Source organism: Bombus pyrosoma, unplaced genomic scaffold (assembly GCF_014825855.1).
Source record: "Bombus pyrosoma isolate SC7728 unplaced genomic scaffold, ASM1482585v1 HiC_scaffold_4727, whole genome shotgun sequence".
In the NCBI taxonomy this organism is placed as follows: Eukaryota; Metazoa; Arthropoda; class Insecta; order Hymenoptera; family Apidae; genus Bombus; species Bombus pyrosoma.
The window spans coordinates 1,014,637-1,036,741 of record NW_025219987.1 but is presented as its reverse complement, the minus strand read 5'-3'; the positions used below and the strand labels follow the sequence as shown (position 1 = coordinate 1,036,741).

At 38.5% G+C, this 22,105-nt stretch overlaps 2 protein-coding genes across 3 annotated transcripts; one reads left to right on the top strand and one right to left on the bottom strand.

Moving 5' to 3' along the window:
• Positions 1-742: 742 nt before the first annotated feature.
• LOC122577520 lies at positions 743-2,575 on the top strand. 2 transcript variants are annotated; one of them, XM_043748855.1, is made up of 2 exons: positions 743-1,401; positions 1,461-2,575. In XM_043748855.1, exon 2 carries the CDS (start codon positions 1,802-1,804, stop codon positions 2,204-2,206), a length of 405 nt encoding a protein of 134 aa, XP_043604790.1. In that variant the 5' UTR covers positions 743-1,401; positions 1,461-1,801; the 3' UTR covers positions 2,207-2,575. Both variants share the same exon structure in this region, with proteins under 2 accessions (XP_043604790.1, XP_043604791.1).
• A 17,051-nt stretch (positions 2,576-19,626) lies between these two features.
• LOC122577550 lies at positions 19,627-21,853 on the bottom strand. Its single transcript, XM_043748877.1, has 3 exons — positions 21,637-21,853; positions 20,317-21,199; positions 19,627-20,164 (listed from the first exon to the last, which is right to left on the bottom strand). The coding sequence occupies exons 1-3, from the start codon at positions 21,851-21,853 to the stop codon at positions 19,627-19,629; spliced, it is 1,638 nt and encodes a 545-aa protein (XP_043604812.1).
• Between the last annotated feature and the right edge of the window lie 252 nt (positions 21,854-22,105).

The following is a 22,105-nucleotide window of genomic DNA, read 5'->3' as shown; positions in this document are numbered from 1 at the left end:
CGGGCGCGCCTGGTATCGGATGCGCTAGCATCGTTGCGTCCGCCAGGGCACGTTTCGATTCGCTGAAACTGTTTTCGGCTTGTTCCGACCACTCGACGGGCACATTGTCCTTTTTCGCGCCTTTTAGCAGGTCATTGAGCGGCTGATGTATTTTCGCGGCCCTCGGTATGAAACGCCGGTAGAAGTTGATCATGCCGAGGTACATACGTAGCTGTTTAACGTTCATGGGCTTCGGAACATTCACGATTGCTTCCACTCGCTCGGCTAGCGGCTTAATTCCGTCGGAGTTTACCGTATATCCGAGGAATGTGATTTCGTGCGCGCCGAATTCGCATTTTGCGGGATAGATTACTACGCCATAGTCGTTGAGGCGGTTGAACAGGGTTCGCAAATGTTCGCAATGGTGTTTTTTATCTTCGGAGGCTATGAGGAAATCGTCTATATACGCGTAAACGAAATCGAGACCGCGCGTGATTTCGTCGACACGTTTGCGCGGCGTTCCGAAGTCCGAACATCATGTTTGTCGCTTCGAAAAGTCTGAAAGTTGTCGTAATTGCGGGTTTTTCAACATCTTCGGCCGCTATCGGAATTTGATGATATGCGCGAACAAGGTCGATTTTCGAGACGGTACTCATACCGTGTGGACGTTGCGCGAAGTCTTCAATATGTGGCGGCGTGTACCTGTCGGGTATGGTGCAGGCGTTCAACGCACGGCAGTCGCCACATGGTCGCAGGTGTCCGTCCTTCTTCGGTACGACGTGCAGGGGCGATGCCCACGGGCTTTTCGATGGTCGCATCACACCCTGCTCGATCATCATTTCGAACTCCGCCTTAACCTGCCAGGTGTGCTTTCGATGTGGTGAACCACGCCGTGTCGAGTCTTCTCCCGTCTGAAAGCCAGTGGGCGGGTTAGGCCGGGAAATTCAGCAAGGAGTCGGTGATACGTGGACTCTCCGATGACTATCTTGATCGATGCTATCTGCGTCGTGGCCGTGTATTCTCTCGTCGACCGGTTCGAGGTAGAGCCTATGAGGCGTTTATTCCTTATGTCAACCCACAATTTGTCGATAGGTATTCAGTCAGAAATAATATTTCCTACAAGGATTACAAAGACGATTTGTTGTTGAATAGTAGTAGCGAAGATTATGCATACTCAAGTAGTCAGGCAAGCGCACCATTTCGGGATCACCAAAACAGAGGCTATCATCAAGAAGGATTTTTGGTTTAAGGGGCTGCGTGAAAAGGTCGAGCACGTGATATTCAACTGTCTTAATTGTATCCTAGTCGAACGAAAGTTGGGCAAGCCAGAAGGATATTTAAATCCTTTAGACAAAGGTGACACGCCGTTAGACACTTACCATGGTTTATGTGGGCCCTATGACAGCTACAAAGGAAAGATATGTAAGCATCTTTGTAGTAGTGGATGCGTTCAGTAAGTTTATGTGCCTTTATCCCACCAGGTCTACTAATGCCGCGGATGTTATTGACCGATTGAAGAAACAAGCGACTATTTTGGGGAACCCAAGACGAATTATCTCCGATCGGGGGACAGCATTCACGTCCAACGCTTTCCGAGAATATTGCGAAGAAGAGAATATATAGCATTTACTAATCACGACGGGGGTACCGAGGGGAAATGGACAAGTAGGTCAACAGGACACTTATACCATTGTTAACCAAACTAACTGCCCCTAAGCCCGATGTTTGGTACAAGCATGTCGACTAAGTTCAGAAGTACCTAAATTCTACGATAAACAGAAGCACGGGAAAAACTCCTTTCCAGCTGCTTGTCGAGCTTGAGATGCAAACTAGGGAAGATTCACAATTCCGAAAATTAATTGACGATGAGTGGATCGTGGAGTTCGAAGAGCAACGTCGTGAGGACGCAAAAAAGAAGATCGCTGTCACTCAAGAGGAAAATCGAAGGCACTACAATAAAGGAAGAAAAAGTGCGGAACGGTACCTAAGCGGAGATTTGGTGGCCATCAAACGAACACAGTTTGGCTCAGGATTAAAACTCGGGGGAAAAAATTTTGGCCCGTACCAGGTAGTGCGAGCAATGCGGAATGACCGCTACATTGCGGAGAAAGTAAGGGAGCATGAAGGGCCTAAACAAATCTCAACGACCGCCGCTTTCATGAAGCCGTGGGCGGTAAACACCGAAAGTGACTCATCCGACGGCAGGGAAATTGAAGACAATATCTGACGGCAGATGTTACTGCAGGATGGCCGAGTGTAGTATCGTGAAAAGGGCCTAAGAGATATCTAGTGAATCATAAACAATGTCCCGAGAGCCGAGGCGCCGATGGATCCATCAATGTGTCGTCGGTCCTTCAATTGAATAGTTTCGTAGAAAAGGTCTATGTGACCCTGACCATGAGCGGAAAAGACAAAAGAGATGCAAAGGCAGTTGTTAGTTGAGAAGTCGAAGGGTGCTAATCAAGAAGTCAGAGAGTGCGAGTTGCGTTGTCGATATAGTGTTGTTAGTGTCATGTAAAATAAAAAAGAAATTTAAGAAAGAAAAGAAACTATTTTTTTTTCGTTTGCAATACACTTCCGAACTCTAGGCGTGACTGTTCAAGACTGTCCTGGATGATCTTTAGGGGGGGGGGGGGTATTTAAATTCTTTTATTCGTGGGAGTGGGAAAAGGCTTCGATCATATATCTCTGGGAACGGATAGAGTGACCGGATATTATCCCGATGGTCACTCATGCTAAGGCGCTTGGAATTTCGCTATTTTATCGCTTTGTTTAGTCGGATTTCGTCTGTGGCATTCCTTCTGTGACACTAGCGTTGTCGAGAGAGTGTGGTCTGTGTGAGAGAGAACGTTTGATCCGTTGTGCCGAGAGTTGTCTAGATTGTAGCGTGTTATTGCGATTAGTTCATGTTAATCTATCATCGTTTTTCTGTCTATATTTGTACGATCCATTCATTATAAATAAATCACAAATATCAGGATATGATCACAATATATTTCATAGACGATATTACATTCATAAATAGATTATTGTTTTATTATTTGGTATATTTATGGTTCGTACAAGAATTACTTGTGAACTCTGCTTTTAAAAAAATAATATAATATGAACAGATGAGAAGGAGAAAGATAGATAGCGTATCGAACACCGACGCAAGATGATTAATGACTTATGGTAATTTGTACGTTCGATTGTGCAATCCTGATAGGATGTAATCGTATTATTTACGTGATGTTACGTAACGGCAATCGCCGTGCGTTATTGCATGGAAATGCTTGTTCCTCGGTCGGACCGTTCAATCGGTTAGCTTTTATTACCGATCTCGAACGCAGATGTGTGGAGTCTGATTAGAAAACAATCGTATTGTTTCGTTGATGATTGAGTATTTCTGTTGGTGCATCGTTTGAATCGACGCATTTTCCAGGTATTATTACTCAGATGATAAATGTGGTTCATACGTCGCTTAGCTTACTTTCTATTAATCCTGATGAATCGTTCGCGAATTGAATGCGGATACATCGTGTTCTAAACAGCTCCGTTTTTCATACGTATTGTTATAAATTTTATTTGTCTGCATTATATTGCACGGTTATTTTTTTCTGAACTTCATAAGTTGCGTTACCAACACTAGAATTTGTTAAGATATAGAAGGGATTCGGAAATACAAATAGTTTACTTTATTTCACACATATACATATATACTACACTCTGAAGACCTCGAAAACCTACTTGCACGCACGCTTGTTGTCAACCGACTCTTCCAGATGCTTCTAACGGTTTCCAATCGCCTTTTGTCTCAACTGAGACCTGGACGCTCTCTGACGCTTAGACACACATTCACATGTACACTGTAAATGTATCATCTTCCTAACAGCATTACAATAATAAAATGCCTTGAAAGACATTTGAATACCTCGGACCGCAGTTCTTTAAATCTTCAAATTAAGAACATTGTCTCTTCTGTTTCGTCGATTATTATGTTGCAAACGAAGGGAGTATAATATCTTCCATCAACGTTTTTTTATAAAATTTTTACCAGTTCTGCCCGAGCAGCCGAGCTAAACGGACGTGTGAAACAGTGTTTTAGACAAAAGTGCGACAAGTGGGGAAAACAAAGGACTAACAACAGCGCCCATCGCCAAACGGTCGAGAATATAAAATGCAACAGCAAATACCACCAATAAAAATAACAAACAAAGGAGAAACTTACTTCATAAACAAAACGACGGATTTAATAAATCTAAATCAAACAATAAACAATGATTAGGATTGCTCAGCTACAAATGAAATAGAAATGGAAACTATATAAAAGAATGACGAGAAGAATAACATCAACAATGAACTATCACACCATGATGAAAGCTGGAAGGTGGTCACTTCTAATAAAAAACGAAAAATAGCAGCAAACACAAAATTTAGGAGGGCTCCAGAAACAGAAAAACAGCAATGGCTACTACAAATCACTTTCCGAAACTCCTTCAGCACACTGCCAGAGGAGAGAGAAACAAATCCAGCCGAAAAACCAATAACCCGCATCGCCAAACCACCACCAATTTACATAGACGCTCAAATAATATACCCCCTCATCGAACTACTAAACAACACGGCAGGAAATGAAAACTATAGTATAAAACAATTAAAACAGGACCAAGTAAAAGTACAAACTAACAACCCAGAATCTTTTAGAAAAGTGACAAAAGCACTAAAAGAAAAAAACGCTGGGTATCACACTTACCAGCTCAAAACTGACAAAAGTTACAAAGCAGTAATAAGAAAATTACACCCAAAAACAAATATAAGCAACATATGCGAGCAATTAGCTAAAATGGGACACCATGTAAGAGCAATAAGCAGTATAACCCATTATGATACCAAGCAACCATTATCTCTATTTATAATTGGACTTGAACCCAAAATCTATAATAAAGAAATTTTTAAAATTAAAAAAGTTCTAAACACAATAATAACAGTGGAGCCACCTAACCCGGCGTGTATCAAATGCGCAGAAAAGCACCTAACAACGAACTGCCCATACATGGGAAAAATAAATGATGTAAAATGCTACAATTGCAATGGAAACCACCCAGCTAGCTACAAAGGCTGCATAGTCAGAAAACTACTGCAACGTAAACTGTTTCCGCCGCCTCGAAACAGGACATACAATATCAATCACACACAATAGGACAGCACAGAAATGTAACAACATCGAATGTATAGCACGTAACGAACATTAAGCACAATAACACCAACACCTTTGGTAGGCGAAGCTACACGCAAGTAACCAACCAATCAGTACCCATAGACAATCAAAATCAGAGCAATACCAACAACGACGCTACAGAAATCAAGGAACTGCTCAAGCAATCCATCAAAAACACCGAAATGCTAACAGAAATGATAAGCGAGCAAAATGCAGTTCTCAGACAGCAAACACAACAGATCACAGCTACAACTACTTATAAACATGCTAAGCAAAAAATAAAAACGCTAAAAATAGCTGCCTGGAACTCAAACGGCCTACAAGAAAGGGCCCTAGAAACTAAAACATTCCTGTACAACAACAATATCGACATATTACTTGTTGCAGAAACACACTTCACTACAAAAAGCTACATGAAACTACCGTACTACACTATATATGATACCAAACACCCCTCAGAAAAATTCACAAAGTTCATAGAGACACTCTCTGCACACGAGAACTCCAACTACTCCCTATGGAAAGCCACGAAAAAAGTAAAGAAACCAATAAAACTAGTCCCAGCAATCAGAAAAGCAGATAACATATGGGCAAGAAGCAACGAAGAGCAAGCTGAAGAATTTTCCAATCACTTATGCAACACATTTGCACCACATAATATCAACAACAGCAACCTCAATTGTCATACGGACGAGGATGCGCCAACCAATAGTACCTCAACTGACACAAGAAATTAGAAACATAATCGAAAAAACAAAAAACAATAAAGCACCAGGAATCGACCTAATCAATGGTAAAATCTTGAAAAACCTTCCTCCAAAAGCGATGCAACTAATGACAATAATATACAATGCAATTCTAAGAATTCAATACTATCCTAAACTATGCAAAGTAGCACAGATCATAATGCTACCTTAACCAGGCAAAGACCCACACCAAGCAGCATCTCACAGACCAATATCGCTACTTCCTGTGTTTTCAAAAATCCTAGAAAAAATAATATACGTCCGCCTAAAACCAATAATAGAGAAGGTAAAATTAATACCAGATCACCAATTTGGATTCAGAAACAAACACTCCACGATAGAGCAAATGCACAGGCTCATTAATGAAATAATACTAGCATTAGAAAACAAACAATACTGTACAGCCCTCTTTACGGACATCGAGAAAGCATTTGACAAAATAAACCACGAAAGCCTGCTACAAACAATCAGAAAACAATTCCCGGAACAAATATACCAGTTAATAAAATCCTACTTAAACAGCAGAACCTTCGTAATAAAAATCAAGGACACATACTCTGAAGTTAAAGACATCAAGGCAGGGGTTCCGCAGGGAAGCGTCCTAGGACCAATATTATACACACTATACACGGCCAACATACCAACAACTACCAATAGCAAAATACTGACATTGGCGGACGATACAGCTGTACTAGTCAGGCACAGTAACCCAGAAACAGCAGTCACATTACTACAAGAACACATCACAAAAATAGAAGAGTGGCTGCAAGCTAAACAAATAAAAGCAAACCCCAATAAATGCAACCATATTACATTCACATTGCGAAAACAGATGGCACCAAACATCCTACTAAACGGCGCGCACATAACACACACAAGACAAGTCAAATACCTAGAACTCCACATAGATACACAACTCACATGGAAACAGGATATTAAATCTATAATAGGCAAAATACAGACGACATGGAGACAAATGCATTGGCTAACATGTCGAAAATCCAAACTAAGCATAGAAAATAAATTAAAAATATGCAAAACGATCATAAAATCAATCTGGTCATACGGAATACCACTATGGGGGACAGCAGCATCGATCCATATAAACAAAATAGAGACATTACAAGCAAAAATTCTTAGAACAATAGTATGCGTCCTATGGTATGTTAGAAACGAGGATATTCGGAAGGACCTGGGAATACCGACGGTCAAGGAGGAGATTACCAGATGCGCGGAAAGGTACAGAGAAAGAACAGGAACACACCCAAACCGGGTGGCTGCGGAAACAATCAATACAATCCTAGAAAGAAGACGAAAAAGGAAACACCCAGCAGATCTCACAAAGAATATAACCTAACAAACACGAAGATGTTACCCCGCTGGGGGTAACCATCCACATGCTGTGTATATTTAAGCTATAATATTTTACCAAATGTCCCACGTGACAAATTGTAAAATTTCAATAAATAATAAAAAAAAATAAATTTTACCAGTAAGTACCCCTTAAATTTTTAGAGAAAGAAGTACATAAAATCGGTAAAATTTTGCAATTGAATAAAATTTAGTTTTTCCTTCGTCGAATATTCCACGTTGCGCGTTATGCTGCATTCTTTCTTAAAACTTTCATGAAATTTTTACAAAAGGGAAATATTGAAATTAAAAGAATTGTATCTTTCCTTCATCGAATATTCAACGCTCGTAATACCGCGTTTTTCATTCTGTTCGGCTAGCCATGTGATATTGGTGCGTCTTCCCCGATGACGAGCACACGGATGTCTAATTTTATTTCTACTCGAGACACGGCAAAAAGGACACGACCAGAGGTGTCAGTGTAATCGGCAATGCTCGAATCGAGTTTCCGGCACCGTTCAATCATTCGTGCGGTAAATAGGTTCCATTCAAGTCAAAAGCAAGCGCGCCATTCTCCGTCCACTGGCCGTGTAAAAATCAAGTCGTATTTATGCAAGCCGGTGCATGCTGCTACCTTGGAGCAATCGTCCTTTCTGCAGGTACTACTTCAAGGAATAAGGACAAGGGACAAGGGACAAGAGACAAGGGAGGAAGCGTAGAATCTTCGCGTAGAATCGACGAACTTTGTTCCTTCAGCGGAAAAAGTTTGTTGAAATAGCTAGATTACAGGAAATGTAAATTTAAGTTGTTAGTTTTTGTGAAAGGCAACGTTGGGAAATTGAAAAGTATACTTAAGTATAGGGCAAATATTAGATATATGTGTATACGAGCACATTCTTAGACATAACAAACTTCATTAAATTAACGTAGATAACGTAGATATGTAATCGAATTAATATTAATATTTTTCCACTCCTCGCACGTTTAATTCACCTTCGATTCGTCGTGATAACAAGAAAAGTTTTATTTTCGAAGAAAAATCCCGGCTTCATCTGCAAAGTAGCATTGCGGTTGTCACGTCGGAGACACAAGAAACTATTAAACCGATAGATCGCCGGTGATTTCCTCGCATCGCAGTTCGAACGTTTCACGAATATGGTGAAGAAATTGAATAATGTTTTGAGCACTAATTTAGGAGGGCTCTTATATTGAGGTTTTAGTCCCTCTAGAGGGGTTATCGTCGGATGTATATCAGATGCGGTTAGTCAGTTACTGTTTTGTTATTATTTCGATAGCTGTGGCATGTAGGATGTTTCGTCTACTTGTTACTGTTTCTGAGCGGGTGGCCTTCTTGAGCGTGTGACACGATAAAACTGCTTGCAACTTGCAGGGCGACATTCGAAGCGACACAGAAAAAAGGAGCGCTTGAAAAATACTGGTAATTAGCAGAGAATTTTGAGAACTCACTGCGGTTGGTTAAACAATCAATTTTGGTCTTCCAACTTCATTAAACGTTCTCCGGATCACTTTTTGAGTGCATCGATGAATAAGTTCTCAAGAACAAATTCCAGGTTCTCTCGACCAAACTTTATCAAGACATTTTACGAATGTACATGTGACACTCAACTAATTAGCGACCAATGAGTCACAACCGATCGGTTGGTATCGCGAGCCTTGAACGTTATTCGCGTCCAAGGTGGAAGATTGTAAGAAATGTAAAGAACAATGTTTGGTTCACTTTATTTATTCCACTCCATAACTCTTAACACAACTGTCTTTTAGTTCACTGGCTATCTCTGTTAAATACAATTGTCACTGACTGAATACTGTTACACGATGTTGACTCTTTGGCTACTGGTGCAAGAGTGAGTTTTTTGATAATCGATAACTGATAATTGGGTAAAGATGTATGTTTAAGGATGGGCTGGCCGCCCTAATGAAGGATAACGCGCGAGTGACCTTGAACTTGGGGAAACCCACGTTCCCGGTATTCCTGAGATATATCATAAATTAAAGAACTACGTGTTTTGTGGGTTTTTCCCGTGTGGTCCTTAAGTACCTGGACTGTACAATAAGCCCACTGTTTATGATGGGTCCGCACTAGGTGTGCGTACACTCTTGACGGTCGTCCTGCCCGAAGATCACATCTGGTTCACGTAAAGCGTCGCGGTAATTACCAGGCGGCCACTCCAAATCCCGAACAAAGGTGTTCCACGCAATTGCTCGAAGCTATTTTCTTTTCTCAGTGCAATTTGAAAAATGTCAGAGCAAAAGTTGAATGGTTCGTACATTTGTACATTTGTAGGACCATCGTTATTTTGTAAAGTATTTTTCTTTCATAAATATTCTCGTCATGCTACGTCAAAAGGCACTTAAGTAAGTGTATTATAAACAGGAAGAGAATATTAATATAAATATAGCTCGTTCGAAATTTTATTAAAAGAATTATGACAAAAGTACGAAATATGAAGGGAATGATGACAGACTTGAGATATGATAGATTAAATGAAGAAAGAGATCTATGATCCACACTGACGAGTTGGTTCACCTTCGTCCGTTAACGGGTAAATTAATCTTCAAATAACTTATAAAACTATTCTGATAAAGTTAGCCGGACAAACCAGAGACACCCAGTATAACCGAAGATAAAGAAATTAAAAAATCACTCAAAAGGACGAGCGAACGGATAATTTATGTGGTTTCGCGGTCGCGCGACATTCCGTTTAATTCATCGATAAATGCTCATAATGACACGTCATTAATTCCAATTCCCGTCATATTATTTACTCGATCCAAGGATGTATCCGTTCGTTCACGGTACACCGGCTGCCAAGCGAATATTCATCGCCGATATTCATTAACATCCGTCGCGGTAAACAACGACCGGAATTATGGTGGGAAAAGCGGCCAGATACGCGTGGATGCTTTACCGCAACAATTTTGTTCTCTCACTCGTTCGAAACTGGTCAACCGATAAAACAGTACTGGAGGTATAGACCACAACTATCTACCCTTTTTGGTCGTAGTACGTATGTATTTTCAATAGAGTTGTAAGTGCACGAACACATCGTCAAAACAGAATTCTCGTTGCTATTTCCACAGTTTTCATCATCTCGTGTTATGTTCTATTTAGTTGCCGACGAGAAGGTAACATTAACTGACGTTTAAAGCAAATGGCAATAAGCTCCACTTTCGGCTAACCTACTATGCGCGGGAATACTGGCACGGGAGAGGATTAAAGTTGTTCGAAAGTAAATTTACAATATGTAATGATTTATTCAAATGTTACTCGATTTCGATATTGACAATTGACTGACAGACTGACGGATATAAAATTCTTCGGTTGACAAAATGATAACTAACTCTTCGAATGGTAGTTGTTCGGTTAACGAACGGTAATTAATTAATATTATTCGACAAACGAACGGTAATTAATATACTCGATAGATGAAAGATAATAATTAATATTACTCGATTGACGAACAATAATAATTATTATTACTCGATAAACGAACGGTAAATATTCTTATTTAATTAAATTGTCTTAATATCGTTAAGGAGCATAATTAGGTAAATATAGAAACATGGTTAGATAAGTTCTCGCAAAATATAACTTTTAGCGGGTTTAACTGCCTTTCATTTCAAATACTGTAAAGATGGTTTCAAATAAACGTTTTAAATTACCTTGATTTGAAAGAAATTGTCAATTTTACTTTCGCGCTACTGATCATGCGGGTCGCGGGACGTGACAGAGGCACTGTTTTGCTAAATGAAGAGTAATAATAAAATGCATTCGAATGTTGTCAATGACAATACATAATCTTAAGAATTGTTTTGTTTCCGCAACTGAAGTTGATTTCCATTCTTCTTGTAATTTTGAAGATCCCCGTGTAATATACGGCAACAAAGCACGAGCATTTGCCCAATTAGCAATGTTCTATATGAGATTATCGTCAAATATTAAACAAAATGCATTCAGTACCGAAGCATTTCTTGGAAGATTTACTTTTAGTCCTTCCTTTCCGGTAAAATTACGTAAAACGGATCAACGTTTGCTTCTCTACAAATCCATAATCTTCATCAAGAGAAACATCACTCTTTTTATTTCATATTGAAAAGTTTTTCGCCGGAGTTCCTAGAAGTTCTGAAAGGATGGAATATTTAAGTTGCCTGAAAGATTAAGAAAGGTATATTTATTATATAATATATTTATTATATAATATATTTATTATATAAGATTTGAAAGGTATATTTATTATATAATACTATTATATAATAATTATATAATAGTATCATATAATTCAAAAAATGTATATCGATTCGAAATGTAAATCGGAACGAATTTTCCGGGCAACCCAATACTAATTTCAAATGAACCTGTAATTCCTCCATCATATTTCCTGCTTTTATCACTCAAACTATCATATAATATTCATTTATTTTTCATTAAGGATCTCTTGGATATAAAAATTTACTTACTAATTTATGACGGTTATGTATTATATTATAATAATATATATTCTAGAGTACTTACATATCTGTTATGTATTTTTGCAATTGGAGACGAGTTAATATTTTGTCGTAATAAATTTTTTTAACGATATAATATAATCTTAAATCACACGCGCTGATTATAGATTTGAGCGTTTTCAACCATATTTATCAAGTTCACGGCAGAACTCATTTGTTTATGCAGAGATAGCAAAAATTGACTGTCTTCGCATATCTATGATTCTGAGCTCTGAATGAAAATCGATGCGTCATAACAGTTTGACGCTGGTAGTGAACATGTTAAGAGAATCTTAATTAGCCTAGGCCCTGTTTTTAATATTTGATTTCGTTTGACTGCATTTGGTCTTCTTTCATCTGCTGGCCGTCGGTTTTTCTTAATCGCTACGCAAGCACGTGTTGCCGCATGAGTATGTGTAGGTATCGAGTTTTACGGCTCTCATTGTTGGTATGACATACGGCCAGCGTTACAGTTACATAATTATTTCATTTTAACCACTTCTAGTTAATTGAGGCTGAAACAATAGATCATGGGAGTGTGGTGTCTTCACAAGAGATATCCTCCTTTCTCCCATAGGTTATTTACATTTTCCATTTCTGCTGCTATATTTTTATTGATTGTAGTATAATTTGACACTACGTTTGATATACGGTACAAGGAGAAATGAGAACAATCTCAATATTATATGTTTTACGAGTTTATATTTTCTAAATGTTATGTTTTCTAAATTATATACATGCAGAAAAGATATGAAAGTTATAGAAGGAAATCTAAATAGAATCTTGTCATTTTTATTGATTACTGTTAAGGTGCTTTGAAAGTAAAATGATAGCGTATGTGTCTACAAAATATTTTATTGCTTTATTTCTCACTAAATTTTGCAAGTAAATCAATTAGTCAATCAAAGTAAGACTATATATATATATATTACAAATAACTACATCGTGATAAAAATTACAAAATTCATTAATAGATATTGAAACATGGTAACACAATCCTTAAAAAGGTCTGTAAAATATAATTCAAGGGTGAGCAGAGAGCAATTGCTGGTAATAATCAAAAAGGATATACTAAAATAGTAGGTCTTATTAAACGATTTCTTATTAAACGATCAACGTTTTTTGCAACGATGTAAACATTTGAAACATCCAACACTGAAACACTGGATATTATTCGCCTCTCACTGTAGAGAAAAACTATACAAATTACGAAAGTACGCATGCAGTGTAGGAAGTATTGAAGAAAGGATGTATTTAGTGATGAAAAATAATTTGACTGCAATGCGTTAGATGAGCGACATTGTAGAGTAGCCACGAAGTTCCTAAGAATCATGCAGTACTAAACGATTATTGAGATAAAAGGGAAGAAGGAAAAAGGTGGGAAGATTCGAAGTTATATACTTGCGTTACGAGCTCTGAGACGTAAACGGAAAGAAGATGCACGTGATACGCTTAGAATATGCACATGTTGGGGAGTGGAGAAATGATACTTATAGATAGATGAAGGGAAAAAATAATAACGGATGGATTCTTTCGTTCATGTACTTAGATCAGATGTCCATGTGGTTAATATGAATTTCTGTAATAACGTCATTGGATGAAATGGAGCTAATTATTCCTGTGCGATATGATACGCAGCATACACCAACTTTCTAATTATGGAAATTTTCATCATTTTATAGACGAATGTATTTGTATGATTTGAATGTACAACCATCTCTAAAGAAATTACGTGTAGAATTTTAACATGTTTCTCTTGGCATAAAAATTGTACAGTGTGATCAAGCAACAATAATATAAAATAATATCAAGTTGCAGTTTGTCTGAACGAAAAAACGAAATATTTACTTGTGTAATATTCACAAATAAAACTATGTAATTGTGAGAGAGATCGTAATCGATCGAAAATGTACGATTCAGAAGAGTTTGTTAAAGAAAGTTGAAAGAAGTGTTGGTTTACTAGATCATGTGAAACAACAAAGTATTCAAATAATGACAACTCCGAGGCTCTACTTCCCGGGATTATGGAATTTGGAGGTCCAGTTCTACCCCGCAAATCCTCCCTTCCTCGGATATACTTTAAAGATCTCTTGACAGCGTGCATTGACCCAAAATGGCGGCATGTAGACAGGGCGCGTTTGTACACCGTCCGTGTGTATAAATAGTACGCCGCGAGAGTAATGCAGATGTCGCCACGTGGGCAGACGCCATCCGCCACGAAGACAAGAATGGTTCTGCAACCCTTGAAGACATAAAAGCCTGAAAAAGGAGCAGAGGGGCCAACCCCCAAAAATCCGAGCATAAGCGCAACACCGGAAAAGCAAAACAGCTATGAAGCTACGCTATAAATTACAATACAATTTGTATAGTGAAATTCAATAATACGTCTGAACTGAAGAAATGTATTGCGTAATAACTATTTATCACTAAAGCACAGATGACGAACCCAATCGAATTTTATTGTCAATGTCAGTATTATTTTAGAAATAATATAAATAGTAAAAATGAAAAGTAAACAATTTTTAACATCTGATAATTTAATAGGAGAAGCAACTAACGCTCATTTTCTCTCGATCTGTTTGGCAATAATTTTATTCACTAATTTATCGAAAGCTTCAAATATGATCTCACTGCACTGAAGACTGTCAATAGACAGCGTGCAAAGAAAACTCTGATGCCACATAGACAAAAAGGTTTTAAGTGAAAACATGCATACATACCTGTATGAAAACTGCAACTGCTCACGAATACAATTTCGACTCGGATTTCAGAATCCTATAAGATATCATTTTAAACTATACTAAATATATAGAGTACGCTGTTCCGCGTATCTAGAAGATATCTTTAAAATGACGATCCTACCAAATTAAACTCAGACTGTTTTCTGAAACTACTTAATCAAATGAAGCATTGGTTTATAGTAGTAAATCTAGGCATCAGAAATTTACTCCGTATGAAGAAAGTCCATCGAACTCGGTATATTTATTACCGTTACGAAGCATATAGGAATACTCCTAAGATGATAATGCTTGAAGGAAAACACGTCAGAATCGCTGTCTCTTAAATCCATTCAATGAGTAAGTGACGAATGAAGATGCGTATTAAAGTTATGTGCAAGTATCCGTAAAGTGGTGAGATGTTCAGACAAGTTTGTTCGATGAAGATCAGCTACATACTCTGTTCCTGGGTGAAGAAATGAACGCCTAAATGGGTGCAAAAGGAAGGGGAAATAAGGAGAATACAAAGAGTTGATGAATGTAGGGAAGGGAAGCTAAATTTCAAAATAAGGAACAAGACAAAACAAGCTACTTACTATGACACCGTTGATAGTCATTTGTTCTCGATGACAATTGCCTATACCACTGCTCTTGTTGAATATTTTAGAAGTTCTGTATATTTGAGCATATTATATTATATTTCGATGCACATTACCTTTTCGATCACTCATTTCCGTGATTATGACTGAAGAACAAACAGAAGATACTTATCGTAAATTAAATTTAAGCAAGTGGAAACTTTTTGCGACGTTAACTCCAAATGGGAAAATATGTATGTATCAGCATGGATCATGGCCTCCCTATTTTTACATTAAGTGTTTTGAAAACTTGTATTTCAAAGCATGGAATGCTTTACGTAGAAGGAAATCGTCTCGTGGAAGGAAATTTCAAATAGTAAAAGAATCGAATTATATAAATCTGGAAGAATAATATAATTTAACATGAAAATACTAAAAAACTGAGTACATCGAAATATAATAGATACTTTACAAGGGAAGTAAAACATCAAATATTAATATAATTAATATAACAAATCATTTATTTTTTCTAGAATATATTTTGTTTCTATCATTTTGTTATCTCAAATTTATCTTCTATTTATATTTCTTTACATAATTTTCATAATATATTTATGAATTAGATGTATTTTTATAACCTATGTTCTACTAGTGATTTTTCACATGTTCAATGAGATATGTAGTATAGGAAGTGTATAAATATATATTTTTTATGTATCTTCAATCACAAACTAGAATATCGAGCATGTTATTATTTTCCTGTGGATTGTAAAATGATCAACTGTGGTTGATAAATTAATAAATTGTAAAAATTTATTGATTTGTACTACGATGTGCGGAATCCGAGCAGTAACGATAGTGAACATACAATTGAATACCCAAACGACAAATTCCTGAGCATTATACTTACTTTTACGTGGGTACAATCTTTATCGATTCCATACGGGCCTCGACCGCTCTGGGTTATTTAAAATATAGCTAGAGGAATAGGAAAGAAACGGGAAAGATATTTGAATATAGTGGATCTGAAGTACAATTTCATTCGCAAAATATAACAAACCGAGTGAGAACCGTGGAAAGACTTGGTCATTTATGCGCTTCATGTGACGCTGGACAGAAGAAAAGAAAAAAGAAACGAGAGAGAAGAGACTAAAAGAATGAAAAAGTTATTCACACACACACACACACACACACACACCTTATACACCTGTTGTATTATCGTATCATTGTACCGACCAGTAACGGTTGACGGTATTATCACCTCTCACTCGGTCGCAGATACATCGTTGACGCTAGCTCTGTTTAGATTCTAGGATATCGAGCAGGAATATACGCGCTTTTTCTCATACCTATAGAGATATTAACTCAAATTTGGCGAAACTACTTATAATATTTATATTAATATTTATTTGATCTATTAGAATCGTTTTCAGATTAATATTTATATAATATTCCATAATCCTTACAATGATTTACTTCAAGTAAATAATAGTTTAATATTTTTTGTAAAGTGTGATACCGTTCAGGTATCTGAAGACGTCTAGACGCTAGACCCAAGGACCCACCATAAAACGTTAACTTTTAACTTCATTGTTTTCCAGTCAAACACATGTTTGCCAGATAAACTGCTTGTCTTGAACAATTTGCTATTCCTATAAGTGTTTTCAGTTTATGGCTAGGTCTTGGAAAAGTCCTTGGGTTTATTAGGCGCTCTTAAAAATCACGGAGAAAGCGGGCAGTCACCGAATGGGAAAAACGAACATATGTCCACCGAAGAAGGCTGTTTTTCCCCAGGAACAAAGTCACCCCACTCTACGTTAGTAGGAGACTTCCTCATATCTTTTTTCATTAGCGTGGGTCATAACCAATCGGCATTGCGGATCGTTACCCTCACTTCCCTGACGAAAAGTGTGACCAACGAACCCGCGTTCTTCGTTCAAAGGGCACACCCACATCAAGCTTTCCTCCGAAACAACATAAGAGGAAATCAGTCAGTCTATATCATCTTGAGGCAAAGGACAGTTCAAGAAACCTCAAGAAGTCAACAATTCGAATACATTCAGTCGACAAAATACATTATCATACGCATCAACACGAAAGGAGTCTCAGGTCGTACTCACTCGTCGTTGTCCTATCAGACATTCATTATTATATAACACCGAAATTGCTGAATCGTTTAAATATATATAATAACCTGTTAATCGCAGCGTTATATATATACCACCCTTATTATCCCACAAGAAATAAGGGATCGAACGATTGGTGGCGTCGATTAGTCAATCGTAACGGGAATTTACGACTCCCGTTGGCGCGCTTCTTCGAGGTCGCGTCTCCCCGCGAACGGTCGAAAGTTCAAAGTACTGCTTGGTTCGAAACAACGTATGACTATGTATATCGAAATAATACAGCACCAAGAATATCGGAAAACCATAATAATATACATTTGCAGATAACTTAGAGGTATATCCTTGCGTGCAAAACGTATACCTGCAATATCAATTTTAAAACACGAATATACGCTTTCTACAAGCTGCACTTTAACATATTTTGATTTTAAACAACGTTATATCGCAGCTGCTCTTTTGAAAATTAACAATAAATTTATTTCTATTATACATTAAATCCCTCTGCGTTCTCAAGTCTCAATTTTATAGCGTTTAATGTTATTCACGATTGCAAATGATTTCGCCAATAATTTTTATAAACATCGATCTGACTTAACATAGAGACTAATGACATCGCCTAGTTTACAACCAATTACACATTTTTCTATTTAATTCGCTGATCGAATTGCCGGAAAACAATAGAAAAATTCACTCGTTCATTTTATTGATCGACTGCGAGATTCAATGTGAACAATCTTAATGTACCTAACATAATTTTCAATTCAACTTAATGCGTTTATAATTAGTGTAAGTATTTATAAATAATTCTTATGGGTTATAAACGTTTGATTTTCTCTCTGTGCTTTCTTAAACGATTGTTAACGAATTTCCTAAATTTGAAGAAAATATGAAATGACTATTATCGCTATATGCATGACTTCCTATCATAACTTATGAAATAAGATGATTAATTAGATATAAGAATTTAAAGACCGCATCAGAGTTAAATAACACAACGTGTTCCATTTAAGATGAATATTAGCTTACTTAACTATGATAAATGTGTAAAAGGAATACCTTTCACTTCTGAAATAAAATACAGTCGCTATTCGTAAGTGTGGTGGGATCGACATCAATCGTAGATATCGCTTGATTGGCATCTGTTACACGATTATGCGGCGACTCAAATCCAATAATCGGATGTAATGCACAGAGAAGTGATGAAACCTTCAGTTAGACAGACAGTTCTGATAGTTTGGGTAGTTATTTGTCCGAACGATCCTCGAGAGATCGATCTGTTCTCATGTACATCTCCTTCCGACCAATCTATGTTGCGACACTTAAATAAATAGCGACCAGTCAGTCACAACTGTTCGGTTGGTATCGCGAGCCTTGAACGTTATTCGTGTCCAAGGTGGAGGATTATAAGAAATGTAAAGAGCAATGTTCACTTTATTTATTCCACTCCATAACTCTTAACACAACTGTCTTTTAGTTCACTAGCTATCTCTGTTAAATACAATTGTCACTCATACTGTTACACAATGTTGACTATTTGACTACTAGTGCAAGAGTGAGTTTTTGGTGATGTTGCTGTCGTAGAGGAAAGTTCGTGGTGGGTGTGTCTCAAGTTTGTTGGGTAAAGACGTATGTTTAAGGATGGGCTGGCCGCCCTAATGAAGGATCGCGTGCGGGTGACCTTGCACTTGGGGAAACCCGCGTTCCCAGTCTGCCTGAGATGTACCATAAATTAAAGAACTACGTGCTTTTATGGACTTTTCCCATGTGGTCCTAAAGTACCTGGATTATACACTAGGCCCACTGTTTCTGATGGGTACGCACTAGGGGTGCTTAGCCTCTTGACGGTCATCCTGCACGGGTGTCGCATCTGGTTCATGTAAAGCGTCACGGTAATTACCAGGCGGCCACTCCAAATCCCAAACATACCGCCGCCCTTGAACGGTCACGTTCAAAAGAAAGAAAAAATTGTGTATTGTGAAGAACAGTGCAAGTGTGCCTAATGCATTCGGATACAATGTAGATTTACAAGAGTGAGATTGTACACCGACTATCTTAACTTTCAACTGCCCTATATATTCTACTGGTTTATTGCTGACTATGAATGTCTGTTTCGTTTTGCTTATCATTTCGATGTTGATCTTCCCTCTTCCAGTTCATTATCGTCGATAGGTAATGCGGCCATTTTGTTGACCCGTCGTTTATATTCTCCGTTGCGTGTTCTCACTATCACCACTCGGGTGATTCTGTCTGTTCCTGGGTGTAAATTTGTTAATTGACCCATAGGCCACTGAAGTGGGTGGGTCTAGTCTTCTTTCAATAGAATGAGCATACCTTACTTGAGTTCAGTGGGTTTGTGCCAGGTTTTTCCGACCATTAGTTGATTCACATACTCTTTATACCATCTATTTCACAGATGCTGCCTTACTTATTGTACCCTTTTCCATAACGATAGTCGACCTGGTTTGAGGACCGTAAGATCGCACTCGGTGATACTGGTAAGAGAATCCTTGATAAAGAGTGACCGGGTGTCAAATGACTGAGGCTGTTGGGGCCGGATGATAAGGGAGTTAATGGTCTAGAGTTGAGGATAGCTTCGATTTCTATCATGCAAGTCACCAATTCTTCGTACATGAAGATGGTGTCCTTCTTTATGCGAATTAAGTAGTGTTTTAACGCCTTTATTGCTGCTTCCCACAATCCGCCAAAATGTGGTGTACGGGGTGTAATGAAATGCCACTTTACGTTGTGGTTCAGTAAGTAATTTCGGAGTTGTATATTCGTTTCCGAAGATATTGTCCCAATGGCCTTGTGTATTTGATTGTTGGCCCCGGTAAACGTTGAAGCGTTATCGCTGTAAATATCCGTGCATTGCCCGCGCCTAGCGACGAACCTCCTCAGAGCTGCAAGAAATGCTTCAGATGTGAGATCGTTGAGTAGTTTAACATGTGCGGTCTTTGTACTGAAATACACAAATAATGCAGCATACGTCTTCAGTCTCTTCGTGTTGCAATATTTTTTCTCCTAATCCATAGCCACCACTAAGAAGGGTCTCTCAAATTTGACTCTGTTTATTGGCAGTTGGCCTATTTGATATTGCGGGTTCTGGCTTGCATTCTGTGGCATATTACACATTTTCGGATTGCTGCTTTTACCGCTACTCTTCCGTTGATCGGCCAGTATGCTTGTCGTACTGCATTTAGAGAATTGGTGAGATGATGCTGTTGTGGTAGGACGGCTGGATGTTTCTGCTCGTACCTCAACTCTGATTGGGCTAGCCTGTCTCCGACTCTGAGTATCCCTTCAGCGTCTAGGAATAGGCTTAAAGCGATTAATCGATTTGGTTTGCTCGGTGTTGATTTCGTACATAAGTCTTGCATTTCAATCGGAAAGGCTGCTTTTTGGAGTAGAGTTATGATTCGACAGGTGGCCTGACTTAGTTCTTCTATCGTCAGCTCTCTTCCGTGTTTTGAGGGCTGTCTGCTATTATTGTAAAACCTTAGACAGTAGGCGACGACCCGTGTGAAAAGTGGGAACGATGAAAATCTTTCTAATATTTGAAATTCTGCCCGGATGATGGTTTGTAGTGTTATTATCTTTTCTTGCTCAAGTATTTCGATAGATGTGAGTTCCTCATGTGGCCAAGTGTCCTCTGGTTGATTCAGCCATTGAGATCCCTGATACCAAGTCTTATGGTGTATAAGGTCTCCCAGCTCTACGCCTCGCGACAGGATATCTGCCGCATTGTCTTCTGACGACACATGCCGCCACTGCTTCTCGGTACTATCTCGTAAGATTTCTGTTACTCTGTTTCCCATGAATGTTTTAAGTGCGTGTGGTGGTGTATTGATCCAATGCAATACTATGGTTGAATCTGACCAGAATGTAATTTTTTGGAATGTAAGGTTCAACGCCTTAGTAACGTTTCGGACTAATTTGATCGATAATACTGCCGCGCATAATTCTAATCTGGGTAGAGTCTGTGTCTTCAATGGTGCTATTCTTGAATTTCAGCATAACAAATACGTCTGATGTCGGCTTGTGCGGTTTGTGCTACGAATGTAGATGCAGGCTCCATAGGCGCGTTCATTGAGATCCACGAATCCGTGCAGTTGCACGTCGACGGTATCATCTATAGTGACCCGCCTAGGAATGGTAATTCGGTGAGTTTGTTGTAATTGGGATTGGAAGCTAACCCGTGCTACATGAATGTCCCTTGGTACTGCCTCATCCCATTCCACGTGACATTTCCACGACGCCCGGAGTATTAATTTTGTTTGCACCACTACCGTTCCGACTAGCCCTAGCGGATCGAGTAATTAAGCGATTATCGCCCTTTTCGTAACTTTGGGAAATTTCTTATTTTTCGGTTTAATGAATATCCCAACGTATCCTGCGTGGCCGTCCACTGTAATCCTAGCGTCTTCTTTGTACCCCTGACATCCAGCGATAGGTGGTTTGACTGATCTGATTTCATGCGTAGTGGCTCCAGTAATTGGGGTTCGTTTGAGATCCACTGCCGAAGTTCGAATCCCTCATTTCTGGTTATGTCGACGAGTTGATCTCGCAGCGACCTTACTTTCTCCAAAGAGTTTTCTGCGGTCAACAAATCGTCGATATAGAAATTCCGTGTCAGTGTTTGTGCCGCCATTGGGTAGTTTTATTCTTCGTCTTGAGCTAATTAGTGTAGAGTGCGGATAGTTAAGTATGGTGCGGACGCTGTTCCGTATTTCACGATATTCAGTTGATACGATCTTATTGGTTTGTTTTTGTCGTCTCTCCACAGGATTTTTTGATACAGCCGTTCATCGGGATGAATGTTTATCTGCCGGTACATCTTGGCTATGTCTGCTGTCAGTATTTGTAAGTTCTAAATCTGAGAAGTAGGGTGAATAAGTCGTCC

Bases quoted from the DNA above. Each gene is read 5' to 3' on its own strand.
- LOC122577520 (XM_043748855.1), top strand. From the start codon at position 1,802: ATGCAAACTAGGGAAGATTCACAATTCCGAAAATTAATTGACGATGAG.
- LOC122577550 (XM_043748877.1), bottom strand. From the start codon at position 21,853: ATGGCGGCACAAACACTGACACGGAATTTCTATATCGACGATTTGTTG. The intron at 21,200-21,636 runs GTACAAAGAAGA...ATTCAAGAATAG, and splicing joins CCTATCGCTGGATGTCAGGG to CACCATTGAAGACACAGACT. The intron at 20,165-20,316 runs GCAAGCCAGAAC...TGTGTATTTCAG, and splicing joins TGTGTAATATGCCACAGAAT to TACAAAGACCGCACATGTTA.